The 21425-nt window shown below is 40.8% G+C and overlaps 4 protein-coding genes across 4 annotated transcripts; 2 read left to right on the top strand and 2 right to left on the bottom strand.

Annotated features, from left to right (window-relative positions):
• The first annotated feature begins 492 nt into the window (after window positions 1–492).
• On the top strand, window positions 493–7474 carry hnf1a (HNF1 homeobox a). Its single transcript, XM_026188230.2, has 10 exons — window positions 493–1766; window positions 2784–2983; window positions 3088–3268; window positions 3429–3631; window positions 3838–3980; window positions 4062–4203; window positions 4281–4469; window positions 4550–4656; window positions 4736–4820; window positions 6697–7474. The coding sequence occupies exons 1-10, from the start codon at window positions 1468–1470 to the stop codon at window positions 6825–6827; spliced, it is 1680 nt and encodes a 559-aa protein (XP_026044015.1). The 5' UTR covers window positions 493–1467; the 3' UTR covers window positions 6828–7474.
• On the bottom strand, window positions 7266–10476 carry c12h12orf43 (chromosome 12 C12orf43 homolog). Its single transcript, XM_026188231.2, has 6 exons — window positions 10300–10476; window positions 9966–9996; window positions 8309–8407; window positions 8127–8209; window positions 7954–8041; window positions 7266–7862 (listed from the first exon to the last, which is right to left on the bottom strand). The coding sequence occupies exons 1-6, from the start codon at window positions 10427–10429 to the stop codon at window positions 7514–7516; spliced, it is 780 nt and encodes a 259-aa protein (XP_026044016.2). The 5' UTR covers window positions 10430–10476; the 3' UTR covers window positions 7266–7513.
• A 3106-nt stretch (window positions 10477–13582) lies between these two features.
• unc119b (unc-119 lipid binding chaperone B) lies at window positions 13583–17449 on the bottom strand. The gene is made up of 5 exons (XM_026187946.2): window positions 17215–17449; window positions 14675–14788; window positions 14073–14181; window positions 13807–13979; window positions 13583–13722 (listed from the first exon to the last, which is right to left on the bottom strand). Exons 1-5 carry the CDS (start codon window positions 17447–17449, stop codon window positions 13610–13612), a joined length of 744 nt encoding a protein of 247 aa, XP_026043731.1. The 3' UTR covers window positions 13583–13609.
• Window positions 17381–21240, top strand: pop5 (POP5 homolog, ribonuclease P/MRP subunit). The gene is made up of 6 exons (XM_026187947.2): window positions 17381–17521; window positions 17841–17929; window positions 18006–18148; window positions 18423–18572; window positions 20342–20425; window positions 20682–21240. The coding sequence occupies exons 2-6, from the start codon at window positions 17910–17912 to the stop codon at window positions 20789–20791; spliced, it is 507 nt and encodes a 168-aa protein (XP_026043732.1). The 5' UTR covers window positions 17381–17521; window positions 17841–17909; the 3' UTR covers window positions 20792–21240.
• Window positions 21241–21425: the final 185 nt, after the last annotated feature.

Genomic DNA, 21425 nt, shown 5'->3' with positions numbered 1-21425 from the left:
ATGGCAGAGTTGAACTTTTATTTGTGGATGCATGATGACTGTGTTCACTGGCGGTGGTTTTCAGAAGTGTTTCTGAGCCCATGCAGTGATTTTTCACTACATAATTATGTCTATTTTAATCACAGACACTCGACATCAGTCTTTGTCCTTATGCACAAAGAATGCAGAGATTTTTCCCAATTTCACTGAAGAGTTAAAGGAAGTTGGATTATTACATAGTTAAAACACGGAATAAAATACATGTGGTCTAAACCCCTTCCCATATTTACTTCTACAAGATTCATCACTGGGGTGCTCTTTGGAAATTTTGCTAACTAACATAATTAAATGTAAGATATTAAAACAGGCGTCTGGGGCTTTTTGCATTACACTTGTCCAATTTCTTGTTGCACTTTTCTTAGCTCTTTCTGGGATGTGCTGCTGGAATCAGATTAGAAATAAGCACATGTATTTCAAACAAGGGAAAAAAAAGAGAAAATCTTGCTCCTTTTTTTAAAGTTTAATTTGTGAAATAGTCACAAGTAGTCGATGATGTCCAAAGTGTTTGACTTGTGCACATTGATTTAAAAAAAAAAGGGGGGGGGGGGGGGGAGCACAGTGTTAGAGGTCGACCTTAAAGCACTCTCTCAGTAAATGTGGAAATGTTTTAGGAAACTGATGTGCCAACTTATTCCTTTCTTATTCTTTGTCCTTTCTTGTCTTGAACTCATGTTCATGACAGAAAACACTCCACCAAGGCCCCTAACATGAAGCAACTTCCTGAAAGTCTAATGTAAAGATAACACAGCAGCGCCCTCTCCTGGCAGAAAAGACAAATCAAACTTTGCTCCTGCTTAGCTGATCTCCTGCTCCTCCGTGTATTATTGACTTATTTATTTCTTTATATTTTACATATGCATTAACAAATAAAATGTATGGAATAAGAAAAAATAAGAATGAAAAATAAGAAAGAAAAAAGCCCAAAACTATTTTTCTAAAATGTCCTTTCTGTGTGAGAAAAAGCTATACGTAAAAAGCTCCCAACTTTCCAAGTCATGTTTTCCCCCCACTGTCTTATCAGTTTTCTGCTCTGAGAAGTAGACTGTGGACTCTGCCAGTGCAACACCCCTCATTTTTATTTATTGTTTTTAAGATGAACTTTGGTCCCTGCTGAGGACTGAGGGAGAAGGGACAAAGTTCACAGGGCGCACGTAAGGAGGAGGGGGTGAATAGGAGGAAGGTTAGATTAAAAGAAAATTGACCTTTGAAAGCAAAAACAACAAGTGAAAAGCTAAAACCGGACAGCTCTGGACACATCGGGAGGATTCAGCAAAGGAAAATGAAAGTTTACTTTCTCATGAGCTGAAGAGGGACTGCAGATATAAAATAATGGGGCCTGGCACTGGCTGTGTGGCTGTCGTTTGAGCGTGGTAGTGCACATGAGAGCAGTTTGTTTGCGAGGCAGTAGTGAGGTAAGACAGAAGACTAATGGAGGTAGAGGAGAGGGCTGAGGCAGCCAAAGCGGGGCCGAGTCGTTTGACGGCCCTGCAGGAGCAGCTGATCTGGGCCCTGCTGGAATCTGGACTGTCCCGGGAGGTTCTGATCCAAGCCATGGGGGAACTGGAACGAAACAGGGCAAGTGCTGGCAACGAGAAGGGAGAAAGGGGGGATGGAGAGAGCTCAGAGGAGGGAGAAATGGATTTCCCGCCACCTATATTCCGAGAACTGGAGAAGCTCCCTCCAGAGGAGGTGTCCAAATTGAGGACTGAAGTCGAGCACCTACTGCAGTAAGTAGATCCTGGCACTTCTCTGGAAGCTTAATGGCAACAGCGACAATCATCCTAATGTCTCGGTAACTGCTATTCTCACTCAGCAGCTTTTCCAGTAGGACCCGGTCGGATAAATTCTGAAAATTGACAACATCCTTGCCACCGCTTCTGATTCTCCTCGTCTTTGTGTTACCTCCTGTGTGTCAAAACCACACACTTGAGAGTCGAAGCAATACTTTACGCATTTACCTGTTAACACCACTATTCCTATTGTCTTCTTACACTCTGTCCCCATGTCTTTACCAAATCCTCCCTCCTTGCCATGCTTCTCTGACTCTCTCTCTGCAGTCTGGCTCTTGGGCGAATATAAAGAGGGTTCCTCCTTTGCTAGTTACTAATTACCCACCCTCATCATTATTCCCTGACCATTTCTTAATAAATAAGCCAAGAGCCTGAGGTGAAGATTAATAGAGCAGAGCTAGTCATGTGAGACTGTGTTTGCGCAACGCATGAGTGATTTTTGTCCGTTCCGTTTTAAGGCCTGATCCTGAAAATATGGAACACAGACATATAAACATTGGACATTCTGTCATAAACATTAAATGTTTAAAAAAGTGGGGAAAAGCTCGCTCTAAATAGGATTGTTAAAAAAAAAAACCAACTAATTTTTGCCGATACCTTTACCAAAATGTTTGGAAGCTGTTTGAGACTTTCAAAATAATTTGGTGTGTCTTTAATGACGTTTTCAACTTGATAATTAGGAAGTGTTAAATTAGGCTTCATAAATCTTTTACATGTTTTCCATTCCAGTGATCTGAAAGGGCTGGACTTTGTTCCCCCGTGCTCTCTCTTATCTCTCTTTGTCAACAAACCTCTCTTTGTGTGGTCATATTTTACATCCCTACTGATGTGACAAACTGCCTGGTTAGCACTTCTACATATACTGGTATCTGTTAAGGAAAAGTCCACTAAATAAAAATGCACAAAACTATAAGGTGGGCCGTTTTTAAGCTCAGGTGTCTGTCTGTCTGACAGTGAGGATCCCTGGCATGTTGCAAAAATGGTAAAAAGCTACATGCAGCAGCATAACCTACCTCAGCGGGAGGTGGTGGAGTCCACGGGACTCAACCAGTCTCACCTCTCCCAGCACCTCAACAAAGGCACGCCCATGAAGAACCAAAAAAGAGCTTCTCTGTACACCTGGTATGTCAAGAAGCAGTGCGAGATCAGCCAGCGTGAGTACACAAGCCGTGCTGGAGCTCCAAGAGTGCAAAAATAAAAGAAAAATGTGAGGTGTTTAAAAACAACAACAAAAACCATGCTAACTTTTTAAATGTAGAATTTACCAATGCCAAACATGGCCTTGCAACTGTGAAGGACCAAGGGGAGGACACCAAGAAAGGACGGAGGAACAGGTTCAAGTGGGGTCCAGCATCCCTGCAGATCCTCTTCCACGCCTACGAACGACAGAAGAACCCGAGCAAGGAGGAAAGAGAGGGGCTGGTGGAGGAATGTAACAGGTGAGACGAGATTTTGATTTTGTGTTCATTTATCTTGTTTTTATAGGGTTGCTGTGATTGATCTAAATTCTTGGCATCTGATCATATATTTCTATAGATTTATAACAATTAACACTTGTAATAAAGATTGTAATAAAGAGAGTCTGATTTCCTCTTTCAGGGCAGAATGCCTCCAGAGGGGCGTGTCTCCCTCCCAGCTTGCTGGCCTCGGCTCTAACCTGGTCACTGAAGTCCGAGTGTACAACTGGTTCGCTAACCGTCGGAAAGAGGAGGCTTTTCGTCACAAACTGGCCCTCGACACGCCTTTCGGCAGTCAGACTGCCTCATCCTCCAACGCCAACCTTCCACCCAGTCCCGAGCACGGTAATAACCCATCCTCATGTATGGAAATTTGAGAGGGAAATCAGAATGGCTTAGAGACATGACTCTACTGGTTGTGCTGCTGGATGCTCATATTTACCTTTATTCTATTTAGACTTGGAGCAATCGACCAAAGTCAGCTGTGATGTGTGTAAACCACGAACCTTATAAATGTTCTGGGACTGACTGGATGATTGTTGTTTCCCCAGGTGTGAAATACAGCCAGCACATCCCATGCGACACTGTGAGCTCAGCCAGAGGCAGCGGAGGGGAGAGAGTGGGGCATCTCATGGTGAGTCCAGTCCAACTGGAACCAAGCCACACACTCCTCGAGACCCATAACCCCAAGCTGGTGAGAGCTCGTGTCCGGATCCCTCGTGGTTCAATATGCTAAATTACCAGCTGCCCTAAACATGCCATCCTCTGGTTTCAGGTGTCCAGCGGTGGGCCACTACCCCCAGTAAGCACTCTAACCTCCCTGCACAGTCTGTCTGCCTCACCTGCATCCTCACAGAGCCTCATCATGGCCTCAGTGCCCAGCGTCATGAGTCTGGGGGAGTCCTCCCTTCTCATTGGTAACATTGGTTCCCTTTATTTCCCATTTTGTAATAAGGGGAAAAATTCTCAGACCAACGTCAATGCTGTTTCACAGGTTTAGCCTCCACGCAACCTCAGACGGTGCCTGTCATAAACAACATGGGAGGCGGTTTCACAACCTTGCAGCCCATCTCATTCCAGCAGCAGCTTCACGCCTCTCCTCAGCCGCCAATACCACAGCAGCTTCAGAGTCACATGGCTGCCAGTCCGTTCATGGCAACCATGGCACAGCTGCCATGTCACAGTAAGACTGCAGTAACATGAAGACTAGAGCTCAACATGTCATCCCCGAGTAAAGATTCATTCATCTGTTTGTCGTTCCAGTGTACAGCAAATCGGATTCGCCCCAGTACCACCCGTCCAGTTTGCTCTCGCAAGCCATGGTCATCGCAGACAGCAGCAGCCTGACCAGCCTCACTGCTGTCAGACAGGTACTGGGACTGACCAGAGCTCAGTCTGTTCAGAGCATCTAGTTTTAAAACCTAAATCATTGATTTTTGTTTCGGGCAGATTCTGACCACAGACCCTGAGGAGCAGGAAGACGCACCTTTACAGGAAGACTCTCTAAACATGCAACCACACTCACCTGCACCAGGTACAAAAATGTAAACAGCATGTAAATGTAGGGACTGATAAAGGGATAGAGATTGATGATATGATGTTGACAGGAAAGTTGGATATATTGCAGGAGACCAGAGCTCTTTCTGTCACCTGGATTCACTGACAATCAGGAGAAACGGTCCCACGAGTTGATCAAGGGTTCATATGAAAGGGGTGATGTTGGCAGGGTCTGAGCAAACTGAAAGGGGCGTTTTACAAATCATGACTTCCACAAAAAAATGATTCACTGGAATTAAGACTGATTGTGCTATAAATCACCAGATTATCAATTTTCTGCAGCATTCATCTGATCCTTTTAATAACAGTCGTATTTATATTTATAGATCTTTAATCACCATTTGATACCTTTCTCATTCCCGTCACAATGTGATGCAGTTTGCACTTCATTCGGTGGGTTTAATAAGGCACGGCTTAACACGCCGAACATTTAAAACTTATTCATCCAGCAGAATAAAACATGCTGCGAATAAAAGCATCAGTAAAAATGTGAAACTGAAACTCAAAACATAACCGGCTCCTGACAGTTCGAGTTTTATTCCTTCAGCTGGAGACTGGGTGCCGTTTACAGCTTGAGAGTAAAGACTAAATATAAAAATAGAATTCAACCTTAGTGGAAATTTGATATGAGGTCTTGAAAAAATAAAATTGTTGTAAAATTGTTTAGCGCCGACAGGAATAAAGTTGCATGTAAAAATCTATATTTACATATTCATTATTACCGATGCTCCATGAACTTGTTCATGCATGGAGATCTGCCTGATTCCAGGGATAGTGATGCTATTTTTGGGAGATTTGGTTGGTCAGGTGGTCCAGGTAAGGTTCACGGCATAAGATTAGATTAGATGAAACTTTATTAATCCCTTGGGTGGGTTACTTCGGGAAATTCAGTTTCCAGTAGCACAGCAGCGACAGAAGTTGCGTGTTACAGATACAATAATGGGGAATGAGAGTAAGGATATAAGCATAAGTTACCATGGCAAAAAGTGAACCACATGCAGTACAGAACACCCAGAGTTAACCCTGAAGTTATCTGGATAAGCCAAAATCTGGCTTCATAGTACAGGCCTCAGGTGGAAGCAAACCAAGGCCATGAGTATTGGAGGTGGATTCAAGATGTTCTACCGTGCTGTAGACAGGAAGAAAAATGGATTAGGGGTGATCCTGAAGGAAGATTATGTGAAGAGTGTCAGACAGGCTCACGAGTTTGAAGCTGGAAATCGAAGGGGTGATGCTAATGCTTTGGAGAAGATGGTTTTGACAAAATAACAGGAGGCCGAGCTGGTGTTAAGATTTTCATTGGGAGTGAGCAGGATGACAAGATTAGACGCTGATTAGATGTTGAAGATGGAGCTGCCAGGGAGGAGGAAAAGACAAAGAGCACAAAGAAGGTTCATGGATGTAGCGAAGGAGGACGTGCAGAGGGTTGGTGTGACAGAGGAGGGTGCTAGAGGTGAGATGGAGGCATATGATCTGCTGTAGAAACCCCTAAAAGGAGCAGCTGAGAGGAGACCATGAAAGCAGACGACTGGTTCAAACACTGCACAAAGCCAAAAGCTGACATTTACCCATTACATGGTGCATAGAGCAAGGCTGGCTACGGCGCATAAGCCAACAGGGTGGTTAGCTAGTCCATCAGAGATGTTTCATTATTTACTTCTTATCATGTGTACATCAATTGACTGATATCAGCAACTCTTTTTTTTTTTTTACCTTCTACACCTTCACAGAAAAGAACCCAAAGATAATAGACTCTCAGATGTCTTTGTAGCCTGATCCTCATAAATGTCCCAACACAAACACTGTTTTCAAACAATCTGAAGCCTCTTTTCTTTTCTTTTTTAAATTAACAGTTTCATCCGAGAGCCTCGAGCTGTATCCTTCCTCTCAGGCGACAGAAAGCCATCAATCTCACCTCCTCTCACCGTCTCCGACAGAAATCAGCTCCTACATCCCTGCACAAATGGTTTCCACAGCACAGTAAAAGAGTCTCCTGACTGTCAGCTGGATTCAGGAGTGAATCGGGACGTATGCCATGTAAGCTTGGGGCCAGTACTACAAAGCAAGTTCAAAATACCCAAAATACTGGCTTCATCCACCCCAAGATCAGCATTCAGAATAAGTAGTCACCCGAAAGCTGTTATGAACTTGATGCGTCAAACCAGGGTCTTTCCAATCTAGATCTGACCAATCAGAAACGTGGACAAGCAGTGCAACTAATTTTACAAAAGAAGATAAAACTACAGAAACAGAAACACGAGCAGGTAAGGTCTGCAGTGTAGGTTACCATGAAGATGTACCAAAGTAAGAAGCAGGTCGCCTTCGTAACACTGAAAACCCAGAGTTGCACCTGAGCGATGACACTGTTTGACTCAAACGTCAAACTGTCACTGAAACGAGGACACAGAAAATCAACGGAAGATTAACACTGACGTGTATTTTTTTATTCAAATATTTGTAAATGTTTTAGAATTTAAACAAAATGTAAACTGATCTGAAACTTGTCATCAGCATGTTACCTGCATTTTTTTAACTCACCTTGAAATATTTTCACTTTTTTGTTTTAACATCATTAATGACAAAGTAAAGACCAATCCCAGCTTTTGAATAAAAATATTTTAAATCTTTGAATTCACCGTGGCAGAAAGTCATTTAAAAAATAATTAAAAATCAGTGCAATGCTTCTTCCTCTGCGTTTTCTTCTTGCCTCTTCTTCTTCTTTTTCCGTTTTACTTTGACTTGCATGTGTTCCTGTTCTGAGTTTGTGAGCTCACCATTACTCTGAGCATCAGGAGTAGAATCTGAGTCCACCTGTTCCCCATCCTCCTGATTCTTCTTCTTCTTCTTCTTCTTCTTAACGCGGCTCTCTTCTCCCTCTGTATCTTTCTTCTTCGTCTTTGTCATTTTTACCGAGCAAGGAGACTCCATCGAAGGGGGTGAGAGCACCAACGAGGGTAACAGATCTTTGACAGACACCGCTGCCTCTTTCAGCCTCATTTCCATCTCATCATCGCTGTCGCTGAAGGGCAGAGAGAGAAAGAATGTCATACGGAGGGAAATAAAAATGAATCAATAACACAAGGAAGAAAACATTAATAGAGATGAAGAACCTTGAGCTGGGAGCAGGCCGACGCCTTACGGGGGCGGGAGGATCTTCAGCTTTCTTTCCTGGGACTGATGTAGAAAACAGACGAAATCCTAGAAGAAGAAAACTGTCAGGTTTAAAGAGATGAACATAAGTTCCCATAGAAACAAAATCTTCTTAAAGAGCCAGAAACTTTACCTTCCTCCTCCTCCTCATCATCTTTGTTACATTTAGCTGGTTCTAAACAGGATGAAGTTTGAGGCTTTATCTCTGAAATACAACTGACAGGCAAATATAATGGTTAATAAGATAATCTTATGATTATCAATTATTATAAACAAAAGGGTTTTTTTTTGTTTTTTTGTAGCCAGAGTCGTTACCTGTCAAGAAAGTGTCCTAACTTTCTGGCAACATGCGTCTGGAATCCTGGCGTGACCTGGAGCTCGTTGCCATCATGTTCATGGTCAGCGACAACGAGACTGTTATGCAAAAAACCTTTATGAAGCTTATTTTATTTCTGACATTCATATAAAAAAACAAAACAAAAAACAGATACCTCTGTACTTGCCTACTGAGATAAAGGATCTACAGCCTTTTGCAAAAGTCTCGAGCCTCTGACTCTGAACTCTCAGGCAGATTTTTCTGCCCTTTCTTTCAGTAATCTGCAGGAATATTTCTCCAGGCTTCTTGGAGGACATTTAAAGCTTTTTGGATGTTTCTGCAAGATTCTCTCACACTCTTTCACTAATGTTATGGTCTGGCCTCAATCTACGACTGATAGTATCCCATTGTGTGTTTTCTTAATTATGTAAGTTTTACTTCATTGCCAATTTTGACAAGATCCCCAACACCACTGCCCAAAACCCCCAAATCCTCTGTATAGACACTCACTGCTGTACCTCTCTCCTGACCTCCTCCGTACATATTAACAATTATTTGAACAATAAAATTCTAATTTGGATTCTTCCCTCCATCAGATCTGTTGCCAACGATTTTCAGTCCAGTTCTTGTGTAATTTAGCATGGGTTCTTGATAGCCACACTTCCACTGAGACCATTTGTTATAAGGCTTCATGAACAACAGATGGATCAACAGAGGGGCATCACTCAGGTCAGGTCTTTGCTAAACGTTTTCCTGTTTTTAAGGGCATAACTTTCAGATACTGTTCATCTGTTGTAGATATTTTTAGTTCTCCATTTGTTTCATCTACTCGTATTTTTTAAAGACACGCTATGAACCATGCCAAGTTTTTGGCCAATAACTTTTTAGTAATCACTTTGTTGGCATAAAAATATTATTTTGTGGCTGCCAAACTGTGTTTTCTTGGGGATTTTTCATAGTTTCAACTAAAGAAATGGTAACAAGTAATGTGTTTTTGTGACAGGCTGCTATTAAAGTGCCTAAAGACACAATGTTGTGTTAATCAGTGTTAAGTGGCTCAACAAACAAACAAGGAAAGACAACATTCCTTTGAAAATGATCAGGCACAATGACTGAACTGAAAGTGAGTGAAAAAGTAACCGATGTCCAAAGAAACACTGAAAGACCTTCTGAAAAGCCTGAAGAACTATTGCTCAAGACTACTTTAAACAATTCTAAGCAAAATATAAAGAAATCAGGGTTGGTTCGAGTTAAAAACATTAACTTGAACCAACAAATTATTATTACGCAATGCGAGATTAATTTGCAGAACAGATGGATAGTCATAGCTTACAAAAACTAATTTTAAGTACATCTGGGGGTTTTTTTTTTTTCACATTAATTGAATCTAATATCATTACAATTTACTGCTCACATTGGAAAGACACAAAGTTCACATACAGAGCTTTTGTGCGTGAAACAACAACAGCGTGTTACATCTTTGTGGGTCAAACAACCAAATCTGGAAATACTCTAAACCTTTCATACATTTTCCCTCCTGTGCAATAGTGAAAGGAACAACAATGTATTCTGTTGGAACATTGAAGCAGTTTTCACACTTGGACGGATATTTAACACTAAAAGAAGCAAATGGATATTTTAAAAGGTAACACTTACCGCTTTGACTCTTTCACACTGGCATCCGCATCTTAAAACACAGAGAGTTAGTGTCTTTAACAGAGCTACACTGCAGCTGATTAAACCCGCGCACTGTGTTGATTTAGCAAGCTCAGGGGCTAGCTAAAGCTGCGCTATGCTCTTAGAGTCTTACCGTAATGTTTATTTGTAACCAATTAAATAAATTTCATTAGAAAATGTTACTGACCGACAGCTCTTTATGCATGGACTATAAATATTGTGGAAACTTCTCCGGGGTACCTGTTGGGAACGGCTAGCGGTGCACGTATGCTAGCTTGGCCCCTCGGTTCAAACAGAGGAGGCAAACACTAACCTTTGCTTTTGACAGCCTTCGTCTCCCAAACCGCCTCCTGACATCTTTTAAGTACTTCGTCGTCACTGCTGCTGGAGTCGTCCGAAACCCCAACCATCTTTTTAACGGGGGCCGCCATGATGAAACACATGTGCAGCTACTAGTGTTGTGTTTTCAGCAGAGGATTCTGGGTAATGTATTTTGTTACCCAGGTGAGAAAAAACCCCAAAGCGTTCTCAGACTCATCACTACTTTCATTCCGTTTTAAGAAACGGTGGTAAATCAAGGTTAAATATTATTTTCAAATTACTTTTCAAATGGAAATCAGAGTTACATTTCTGGGTCCTGTTTTCTTCCTTTTTCCTAGAGTCACTATCAAAACTATTCAGTGGGTCATGGCATGTTTGGGGTTTTATGAGGTGTGTTTATTTTTGTCTCAATATTTGGGAATTCTGTGCAGACCCACATTAAGTAGGACACATGGTCACTCTAACTTGGACAGGTCTCACAAGCACATCACCTTGTATGCATTTTGTTCAGCAAACTTACAATGTGATATTCAAGTTTCAAGGTGGAAAAACAACATCCCTTATAACTCATTTATATTGAGACTAAGAGAGAGACTAGTCTTGGCACACCTCAGAACAAATGTGAAAACATCACTTTACCCTGCAGGTTGCATAGAACTTAATCATGTATCATGTAGTGGATAAATCGACAACATGATACAGAGTTTACTGCAATTTAGACAAAGCTGCTCCTTTAATTTCTCAAGTGCAATTAACACGACTCAGAAAGAGAAGCTCCAGGAAATGTCAGTAAGCATATCCACCATCAGTAATCTAGCATGGATTAGTGACAATCTGACAAGAGAGGTTGCGATATGTGAGACTGGGCAGTGCTGTGTCTGATTTGGTGATGTGCAGTATAGGAGCTCCACAGAGGACTTTGTCATTGCTCATATTTCAGACTTTCAGTACAACCCTGTGATGCCACCTACAAAGACTGTGCAGTGTTTAGCTCTAGTAGTGATGGCAGCAGGGGGGAGTAGTACAGAGCACTACTTGATGATTTCATAGAGTGATCTGGAAGGAACTGTCTCCTGAATGTGAATAAAACCAGAGAGATGGTGATGGGCTTAGCATCTGCCCTACTGGAGCACGGGCACTTTCTCTAACAGACTGATTCAGCTCTACTGCCAAGAGGACAGAAACAGTTAAACTTTCCCACCACATGTTATGATCTCTTGTAACACAATACATCTGCCTGGCACAGAGACATCTGTCAGATATTAATAAAATATTAATTTTAAAGAATTTCCAAAACATAGGGTAAATAAAGTACTTTCCATCTCATTCATTCACCCATTTTTTAATTTATTTACAACAAATTGGATAAGATGAACATTAGCAAAATTAGCCAATATAAAAACTGGTGACCATGCAGCAGGTGACAGAGTCCAACATAGGAAAAAAAGAGAAGGGCACAGTTGACAAAAGGGTGCCTAATGTGATATCCCATTTGTTGTGGGTATTAACGGACTGCATAATATGTTGTCACTGACTCTTCCTCACTGTAATCATCCTGTTTTATAGAAGGTAATGCTACAAGAATACAGAAAAAGAACATCAGGAGGCAATTTTACATCCCTTCAGCTTTCTGCCACGAGTGGACAAGAAAAGGAGACTTCTGCACATTAAAGGTGAAAAAAAAAAAAAAACTGGATTCAAGGCACATAGAGTCAATAACAGTACAGTAGGAAGAAGTCCTGATGTGTGTATGCATGACTGAAATGCAAATTAACAAATACACTTTAAACAACCATTTGCAAGGTTTCATTACTATCTCCTGCCTTGCAGGTTTTCATTTCAGTAACATAAATTCAAACAAAACCCAACTATGAAGAGAAATCCACGTTTCACCTGGAAATCACTCTGCAAGTGGAGCCCAATTTCAAACTCTTAACTGCTGCCGTTTTGAATAAATTACAGACAACTTTTCAGCATAATGCAATTCAGAGCATCACAGTAAGTAAGGTATTCCTTCTAGCAGGACTGGCATCACATGAAATTGTGCACACTGGAAAACTGGTGTAAAATTTGAAAAAGACATTCGTATACAGATGGGTTAAAATTTGCACAGTCACCAGTATCATCGGTCAAACAGGTCAATGACTGCATCTACCCCAGTGCCTCATTAAAAATAGATCCAACTACCAAGTTACCTCCCTCTGTACTGTCAAGTTGTGTGCTACTGTGGTATTTCATTAGTAAACTGAGAAGGCAATCTCAAAGGAGAAGAGCGTACTAACAGTTCAATAGGTATACCACATGTTTGGCCAAACGCTGCTAAAGAGTGGGATTCACAGCACTGCTGTGACAAATAAACAAAGGATGAAAGAACTATGCAATTGTACAAAGAAGGCAGAAAAACACTTCTAAACATGGACGGCACATAAAAGAAAAACATTTAAAGTCTAGTAACTAGATCTATCCCACAGTTTTCATAGAACAAAGACATGGGAAAACTTTTGTTATAACAATCTAACCGATTGTAGCAGAATGAACATCACACCTGGAATTATTTAAAAAAACAACAACAAACAAACAAAAACAAAACAGGAAAAGGGAGAAGACCATTTTCGAATTAAGGGATATTCTACCAAAGAAGAAACTGGTCATCTTGTACTTCATAAAACGGACACCAAGCTTAAATATCTGACAAACAGTAGCAACTGCTCTCAACTCACATCTGAGGAAGAATCAAACAAATACTAATGCTACATCTATTCATAAAACAAGACCGAAACACCTACATAATGCTTGTTTTTCCATAAAGGAAACACAATTGTCACTTGCAAAAGGTAGTTCAGCTCAAAAATAAACAAACTTATTACATCAGTAATTAAATGAAAAACTAACGTAGTCTACAGACACTATAGATGTGTTACTCAAAACTGTCCCTTTCCAGCAGAGACAGCAGGAAATTAAGGCAAAAGTGTTCAAGCAGTTACATTACACATGTATGACAATCCAAAAGGAGAACAGAAAGGTTTCAGTCAGATATAACAGCGAAATACTGAATTAAACATTCTCTCGGACTCCCAGAAACTGAGCTCTGTTCGGTACTGATGAATTGATCCATGATTTCATATGAAGGCAGATATGGTTGGGTTTTTTCCTGCTTCTGTTCCTTTTTTTAAACTATGGTGCTTTATTCCGATAAAGAGTGAATACTTCTGTCTCTGCCCCATTTATTGAGGGGCACAATCCAGAAAATCGGTCTCCTGGGAGCTACTGCATCCTTTTTAAACACGCCCCCCCTTCAGGTATTACAGACCACCATTGTAGGCATAGTCTGCTTTGTTGTGCATGATGAGTTTATTATCCACAAAGTAGAAACTGTCTGATCTGGTCTCATAAGGGTGTGCCACCATTTGACGAACTAGAAAAGGAGAAGAGCACACCATCAATTAAGAAATAAAGATATACAGATCTGGTAATATGAACAAAAAGGAGCAGAACTTACTGAGGTCGTCAGGAAGCTGCGGGAACTCGTAAATGTGTTCACATGTGTTGCAGCTGTTAGGAATGCAAAAACCGAAGTCAAAGTCGAAATTCTTCAGAAGGCGTCCCTGAAAGTAATGCCGCTCAATCATACGGAAGCTGTTAATGGGGCGGTCACCCACTGTGAACTCCACTCTGCAGAGAGGGGAAAAGAGACAAATTAAGAAACTAAATAGACACCCGAGGCTGATCGTGATGCAGTCACACTGTTGTAGTCCATTTACTCACGTCGCACCAACCGTGCGGAGTTTTAGGAAGGCTGGTGTAAACTGGTATCTGACAAAACGCCCCGCACTGGTGTCTGGATCGCCACCCTCCTCTTCACTCTCCACGGGTCCTGACACAGAAGACTAATTCAGCTGACTGGCATACATGCTTTACTGTAGTGCTTGAAATATACATAGGGTGTCTCTTTTCAAGTTATGATCATCCATCAAAAGGCTCTGATACAACTGAATGAGCACAGTTTGAGATGGTGGCGTCAAATCAAATCGGCATTTAAAGAAACAAACAAAAATCTAAATACATGCAGAGGATGCGTTACTAGTGAAAAGGGGAAGCAATAGTGCTTAATCGTGGGTCCTTCTTTTTAGACTTCATGTGTTTTGATAGATTTACATTTGAGATAAAAGTAAGGATACCAATACACAGCTGGGCTGCAGCTCTCGTGCTTGGTGACAATTCATCTTTTTAAATGCATGATAACTAAACAGCTTTAACATGTTTGCATGGATGTATGATCATTTCTGTTATTCATTCAGGTGTGTTCTATATTTTTAAACAATTTTAAGCTTGGTAACATGCAGGCAAATTTTGAGTGTATCACTTACCGCTGTTAGGAGGTTTGGCGATTTCAAAGAGCACTGTTCCTGTCTCAAGATCTCTGATTTTGAAACGTGTGAAGTCAATGTTGTAGATATTATCTTCAGGTCTGCAAAGATAGTCTGGAATGTGGAAGGAAAAAAAGCAAGTTAAGCCAAGACAATCAACTTATGCAGTAAACGTGAGGGAGTTTAACCCTCTGCAGTCAAAGTGATCGTGTTTAGTAACACTGATGTTAACTTTTGCCTTGTTCCAGAGTGGGGTAAACAGACTTTTGGAGAAAAAAAATGTAAATAGTTTTTGATGTGTGACAGTTTGAATGGTTATTTAATTTCATTGCTGATTGACAAGATTTGGTGAAAAATTTTATGAGAAAAAAAAAAGCACATTCTCATTGCCTAGAATTAAGATTAGTGTTATCACCGTTTGTGAGCTTAGACGTCAACTAGCAAACAACTACTAGAAAATAGAGGTCCCCTTATTTAAATTCTTCTGTATTGAGGTTTCTCATTTGATGTCATGTTCACATTTTAAGAGATTTATCTGCCTCATTGGATGTGATTACAAGCTATGTTTGCTAAATTGGATGCAAAGAAGGTGCTGCACCAAAAACCTCCTAGTGATTGCTTTGGTTTCTAGCAGACTGTCATAGCTGCCTGACGTTTTTCAAATTTGTCTGCAAACACTTGCAAACTACTAGCAAAGCAGTAGTAAAAGTATGACGCAAATGGAAATGGAGACGATTGGATTTCAAAGTAAAAGCATGTGGCTCTGGAGGCAATTTGGATTGGACTTTTTTCAGTTTTACTACAGCTCAGAGAGAACCCGACCGTTGCTTGCAAGGCCTCAATGATCAGTCTCTTGGTATGTGTGACTGGGGCTTTAGTAATTACTTAATCAGATACTACCACCAACCTCCAGCAACAGATCAGGGAATACCATTTTTTCACATCATGACTGGAGTCTGCATTGTCACCATGATTGTCACACATCCAAAATAGTGAACACGTTAACGACATGTGGTTGCGCAACTGAAAAACCTCAATATAACAACTTTGTGAAAGTCACACAACTGTTTGGAGCACAAAGACTGACCTTTACTTAGAGAACTGAGACAGCACTTAAGGAGCAGTCAGGCTTTCAGTATCTGTTTTTCTGGCTCCTGCAAACTTCAGTAATGGTGACTAATGCTATAGAAAAAGGTTCCAGTGTTCAAACAATGGCAGTGAGATAGAGCAGAAGTAATGTCATTGTTGTCTGGGTGAGAAAAAAGCTAAAAAACAACATTAGTCACTAGCTGCAGCTGTAGTCAACTGGGTGTCCGATGACAAACCATGGGATAGGGTTCAAGCAGGTTACTACATGGGTGAAGGTGATGACGGTTAGGGGAGAAAATGAAAGAAGCCAGCAATCCAAATGAATTACTCATTAAATAACTGTGTGGGAAGTTGGTCCTTTATATTGATGAACACACAACAGGCACCATAACATTCAGAATTTGTTCCAAATAAAACATGACCTGGGAGAGGAATCCTTATGTTTAGGAAGCCGGTAGTAAGGACTAATGTAAAATATCACAGCATTACAGTGTGTGGAACAACTGCACAGACGAACAAAAAAAAAAGCACATCAATACATAATTACACAAGTTTGTTCAAAACAACAAACTGCATAAATATAGGAAATGCTCCTCCCAGAGATCGAGTTGTCTCCTTATGTTCTAATGAAGCCTTGTCTTAATTTTCTTTTTTTAAAATCAAGGCAGGAAACCCAAGCTGAATGTTTTCAGTAAGATTCTCCTTTTTGTGAAAAAGGAGTACAGCCCGAGAAACGTAAACTTCTACCTACTGCTGTTCAGGTACAGTATCTACATTATATGTAGAATTTAAGATTATTTCATATCGTTTTTACATACTGTACATAAAGCCAAAGTGTTGTAATTACACTTCCCACTTTGTTTTTGTTTTCTTAATATGAAATCATCCACTTGTGTATACTTTACACATAATAAACTAAAATCAAAACAAAGGTTCAACTGATCATTAACTCATTAACAGCCGTGTCAGAACCGAAACTGTGTGCTTTATAATAACTTACTTAATAAACGTGGGTGAGTAGAAGATTCTAAACCTAAAAGTTTAGTCACTACACCTCCAATTGGGAAGAAATGAGAAGAAACACAACAGTACACGTATCTGCCAAACACACTTACTAAAACAAGTTGTTAAGATAATAATAGGCTTTTAGCTGTTTGACCTCCCCAAGCCAGCGTGGGGTGCCCTAAACAATGCTCGCTTTGGGGCTTCAAAGTCCTACTTGCACCCTTGCAAAACCCCCAAAACCCCCAATGAACCCGTGCTCGCAGAATCACCAAAGTAACACATGTAGTATTTACCTTATGAACACATTTAGAAAACGTACCCTTTGGTCGACTGCTCTCAAACTTCTTTTCTTAACGTTAGCCACAATTAGCATAGTGCGTAGCTAGTTAGGCGATCAAATTTCGCCGCTTTCAGCAATGCGCAACTTTACGTTGCCATAACATTACCTTCCGTAACAGCCCGGAGCCCGAGGACATGGTCCGGGGTGATATCTCTTCCTAGAGCCCGGAGTTCATCCTCTGTGACCACAGGCCACTTCTCCGTTTGGCTGCGCCTCGACTTCAGCTTCTTCAGCATTCCTCCGCCACTCTTTCTGTCCCTGTGGTTGCTCTCCGTGCCGGTGTCTGCGTCCTTCGGGCCCTTGCTGACTGTTTGTAAAGGTTTGTTTCGGGAACCGTTCATTTCGGACAGCGCGGCAACAATGAAATGAGGAGCGGAGCCTATGAATTTGGGAGCGATTTAACAAACTAGGAGGTAATCTCAAGATGGCGTGAAACGTGTTAGGGAGATGGTAACGCGAGGCTGTGATTGGCTAAGATCGATGGAGGTTGCCATAGTTACCCCAGGGGTGTGAATGGTTTAATTTCCGGGCCTTTCCGTTTCCTTATGAGCTGCTTGCGTTGTTTAGCTTTTAACACACTGGAGTGATCTGATTTGACGACCGTTTTATCTTTTCTGAAAGCCACCTATCTACCAGTTCTTTCGCTTTTGAAATATATTACCCTTTAATTTTTTTTGTTCGGATGTATTGTTGGGCCCATGTAAGTGTCGAATATACATTACATCTTTCCAGCGTGTGGCGCTAGTGCGCTTGTCCGAGTTTTGTTGACGGAAGTTCCGACGGAAGTAGAGTAAAGCAGCGATGGTGCGGCTGAAGACGAGGTAAAACGTGCCATTCGTATACTGTTTCCTCTAGCGTGTGTGCTCCTAGTTTCTGACGCTACATATTCTACCGCAGGTATTTACTATGCGAAGTCAACGTGTCGGACAGGAGCCAGCTGTTGCTGCTCGACGACCGAGCAATTATGGTGGCAGTGAAGGCAGCGGTAGCCCGCACACATGGGGACTATGGGGCCGCTATGTGTAGCATTAGATTTTGTGGTAAGAAGTTTTAGATACTTTCCAAGGATCAAGCGACAACACTTGAAAATACCAGTGAAAGTTGTTCAAATAAGCATCAGCACTAAAGTAAATTTTAAAATGTATTTAGCTGTTCGTAATGTTTGCCTGTGGAAGCTGGTCAAGCAAAGTTAAACGAAATAATAATAGTCCCAGCCCTTTGGCTTCTGGGGTGACGACATTCTTCTTGACATCGTGCTAATGTTGCTGGAATGTCGTTTGACTTTTAATTTTTTTGTCTTTTCCCCCCTTTTAGTTAAATATCTGAACGCTCACACTGGAATAGTATTTCTACGTTTTCCCAAAAGGTGTTACAAACTCCTGTGGTCTGCATTGCCTTTCATTACCAGTATTGAAACTCGTGGGCAAAAAATTCCCTGCTTTCTAAACTGTTTGCATGTAGGAGGTAAGAAAAAACTGTAAACTAATATTCCAGAATGAAAAATACATACAGTACTGTGCAAAGGTGTTGAGCCACTCATTGTTTCTTCAAAAAATCTGAAATAGTTACACTGATTTATTGAAAAGTGTGCAATCATAAATTTAAATACTGCATATAGGGCAAAAACAGAGTTTGTACAATTCAAATGAGTTTGAAAATCAATACAGGGTTTGACCACCTTTATTGTTCAACACAGTCTGAACTATCTGTCATTTCATTAAGTAGTCTTCAGGAATAGTTCTCCAGGCTTCTTCATGCACATCCAAAGCTGTTCTTTGGTTGTTGGCTGCCTATTTTTCCTTTCTTTGTCAAGGTGATCCCACACTGCTTCAATGATGTTGACTGGAGGTCAGTCCATGACTTGTTTTTTTTGTTTTGTTTTGTTTTGTTTTAATCCAGGTATGCTTTTACTGCACCGGCAATGTGTTTGAGATCGTTGATCACGAGGAAGACACTTTCCAGATGGTATTGCATGGTTTATCAAAATCTAATGCTTAATCTCCTGTGTTCAGAAGATCCCTCACACCACAAACCAAGATAGACTCCATCATGTTTTACAGATGGCTGTAGACACTCACTGTTGTACCCCTCTCCTAACCTCCTCTGTACTTATTGGAGACAGTTTGGGGGGAAAAAAATCTACGTTTGATTCATCACTCCATAAGACCTGTTGCCACTGACTTTCAGTTCGTGTGTAAGTTGACAGACTTCTGGTTGTTTCCCTTCATTAAGAACTGCTTCTTGACAGCCACTCTTCCACTTAAATCATTTCTAATGAGGCAGTGAACAGTAGGTGCATCAGCTGAAGGTTCAGATGCATCTTTCAGATTCTGTGTGAGGTCTTTGCTGGATTTTTTTTTTTACTATTTCTTAAGGACATGACTTTCATATACAGCAGATAGTTAATCTGCTGTAGATAGTCTTTTAGGTGTGCCACTTCCTTTTTTTGTCACCCAGTTCTCTCAGTTTTTTAACAATGGACTGCAGACCATGCTGAGATATACCTAGTTTCCATCTTACAACTCTTTAGGAATCGTCCTCTTAGTGGAAAAAATACTATTTCCCACCCGTCACATTGTTATCGTTGGTATTTTTTCATAGATTAAACAGAAGAAGTGGAAGCAAATTATGTACAGTTTAAAACTGGTTCTTTGCTAAGTTAACATTTATGTGTACGCCACTGGTGAATACCTTGAGTTAAGTGCTGTGGTGTGAATGAGACACGGCGGGTCCAGAGATCACAGTTTTGAGCCATTTTATTCATTCCAGCTGCAGCTCTCGGCTGTCAGCCATACATGCATCACACCACAAAAACTCACAACAAACCCCAGTTCCCCATGTTTTAAACTCGGCGGGCATGATTACGGATACCATGCAGGTGCATCCGCACGGCCCCGCAGACAACGCCCCACCACAAGTGCTTTTTTTTTAATACTTGAATGAATCATCAGTCGGGGTTAAGAAACAAATAAGCATTGCTCTGAAAATGGTCAGGTAGAAAGACTGAATTCACAATAAGTGAAAAAGCAACCAAGAAAAGCCAACAACAAAAAACTTTGAAAGACCTTCAGAAAGCCTGGAAAATTATTGCTCACGACGATTTTAAACAATTATAAGGAGGTCTGGCTCCTTGGAAGGAAAATAGAAAGAAATTAGGGGTTGCTCAAGACTTTTGCACAGAACCATACATTTTAACTACATATAATTTAAGGTGAGTTTTTTGTTTGTTTCAGGGACAATTAGAACATGTCAGAAGTTTCTGATCCGATACAACACCCAGCAGCTCCATCGAATGCTGCCTAAATGTAAAAGCGAAGGTAAAGAATTGATTTGAACACTAAATTTTGCAGTTTTGGTCAGTGTGTTTCTTAACACTACACTAATATTATCCTCATAAAGTTGTAATGTTCTACATTTTAACTTTCGTCTTAAATCATATAGGATGTGATCAAGCTCTTCAGTTGTAGATCTTGTAGTTCACTGAAGACAACAAACATTTGATCTTGGGACAACAAACACAAAATGAACAAAAAAAAATGCAATTTGACGGAGTTCTCCTCGTTTCATTTGCAGAAGAAAAACGGCAGGTTCGCAAAGCAATTCTAAGCTGTTCCCTAACAGAAAGCAAGGAAGCATTTGAAGAGGATTCAGAGAGTGAGGAGGAAGAGGAAGAAGAGGAGTGACTTGACTACATGCTGGGGCCTGTGCTCAGGTTCAAGTAGGATGCCTGGTTGTGCTTGTTTTTTGTTGTGACTGAAAGAGAAGTCTGTATGAAGCATTTGAAGAAATAGATTCACAACTGCAAGAATACCTTGCAGCAGGTTCTCAGTGCTTTTGTTACTTTTAACCCCTCCACCTCCTTTAGATAATTCTCTGCACTGGAGGGACGGTTTACATGGATAACTTTGGGTTGCAGAGTGGTCTGATGGACTGTCTTGAGTGTCTTTCATCAGCAAAGTCATGTGTTTGATCACATGATCATAAGTTAGATAGTTAAATAAAACTGCATTTACACAGTGCGACACAGTACTATGCTCTCCTTCTGAAGAGTCAGACATTTAATTTTGTGTGTTTAATTTGTATTGGTTCCTTTTTTGTCATATTTGTAAATTAAAGCCATAGTTTGAAGATACAGTGTTTGTGATGCTGTTCCATGTACTTCACATGCTCACATAGACCATCTGGGTCATATAGGCAATCAAATACGCACTTTCATAATTTTATTAAGAATATACCATTCATTATATAGAAAGATGTTCTGTAGTACGTATACAAAATTATGGATACAGATACATACAGCAGGCTGTATGTAAATCA

Source organism: Astatotilapia calliptera, chromosome 12 (genome assembly GCF_964374335.1).
Source record: "Astatotilapia calliptera chromosome 12, fAstCal68.1, whole genome shotgun sequence".
NCBI lineage: Eukaryota > Metazoa > Chordata > Actinopteri > Cichliformes > Cichlidae > Astatotilapia > Astatotilapia calliptera.
Note: the sequence above shows the minus strand (reverse complement) of the source record. Positions and strands in the feature narration are given on the sequence as shown.

What these genes read in the sequence shown, in the direction of transcription:
- pop5 (XM_026187947.2), top strand. Translation starts at nt 17,910, where the DNA reads ATGGTGCGGCTGAAGACGAG. An exon ending in GTGTAGCATTAGATTTTGTG is followed by an intron (nt 18,149 to 18,422) that starts GTAAGAAGTTTT and finishes CCCCCCTTTTAG; the next exon opens with TTAAATATCTGAACGCTCAC. An exon ending in AAACTGTTTGCATGTAGGAG is followed by an intron (nt 18,573 to 20,341) that starts GTAAGAAAAAAC and finishes TGTTTGTTTCAG; the next exon opens with GGACAATTAGAACATGTCAG.
- hnf1a (XM_026188230.2), top strand. Translation starts at nt 1,468, where the DNA reads ATGGAGGTAGAGGAGAGGGCTGAGGCAGCCAAAGCGGGGCCGAGTCGT. An exon ending in GCCTCACTGCTGTCAGACAG is followed by an intron (nt 4,657 to 4,735) that starts GTACTGGGACTG and finishes TGTTTCGGGCAG; the next exon opens with ATTCTGACCACAGACCCTGA. An exon ending in ACCACACTCACCTGCACCAG is followed by an intron (nt 4,821 to 6,696) that starts GTACAAAAATGT and finishes TTAAATTAACAG; the next exon opens with TTTCATCCGAGAGCCTCGAG.
- c12h12orf43 (XM_026188231.2), bottom strand. Translation starts at nt 10,429, where the DNA reads ATGTGTTTCATCATGGCGGCCCCCGTTAAAAAGATGGTTGGGGTTTCG. An exon ending in TTAGGACACTTTCTTGACAG is followed by an intron (nt 8,210 to 8,308) that starts GTAACGACTCTG and finishes TTTGCCTGTCAG; the next exon opens with TTGTATTTCAGAGATAAAGC. An exon ending in TGATGAGGAGGAGGAGGAAG is followed by an intron (nt 8,042 to 8,126) that starts GTAAAGTTTCTG and finishes TTCTTCTTCTAG; the next exon opens with GATTTCGTCTGTTTTCTACA.
- unc119b (XM_026187946.2), bottom strand. Translation starts at nt 17,449, where the DNA reads ATGAACGGTTCCCGAAACAAACCTTTACAAACAGTCAGCAAGGGCCCG. An exon ending in GCTCCGGGCTGTTACGGAAG is followed by an intron (nt 14,789 to 17,214) that starts GTAATGTTATGG and finishes TCCACATTCCAG; the next exon opens with ACTATCTTTGCAGACCTGAA. An exon ending in CTCCGCACGGTTGGTGCGAC is followed by an intron (nt 13,980 to 14,072) that starts GTGAGTAAATGG and finishes CCCTCTCTGCAG; the next exon opens with AGTGGAGTTCACAGTGGGTG.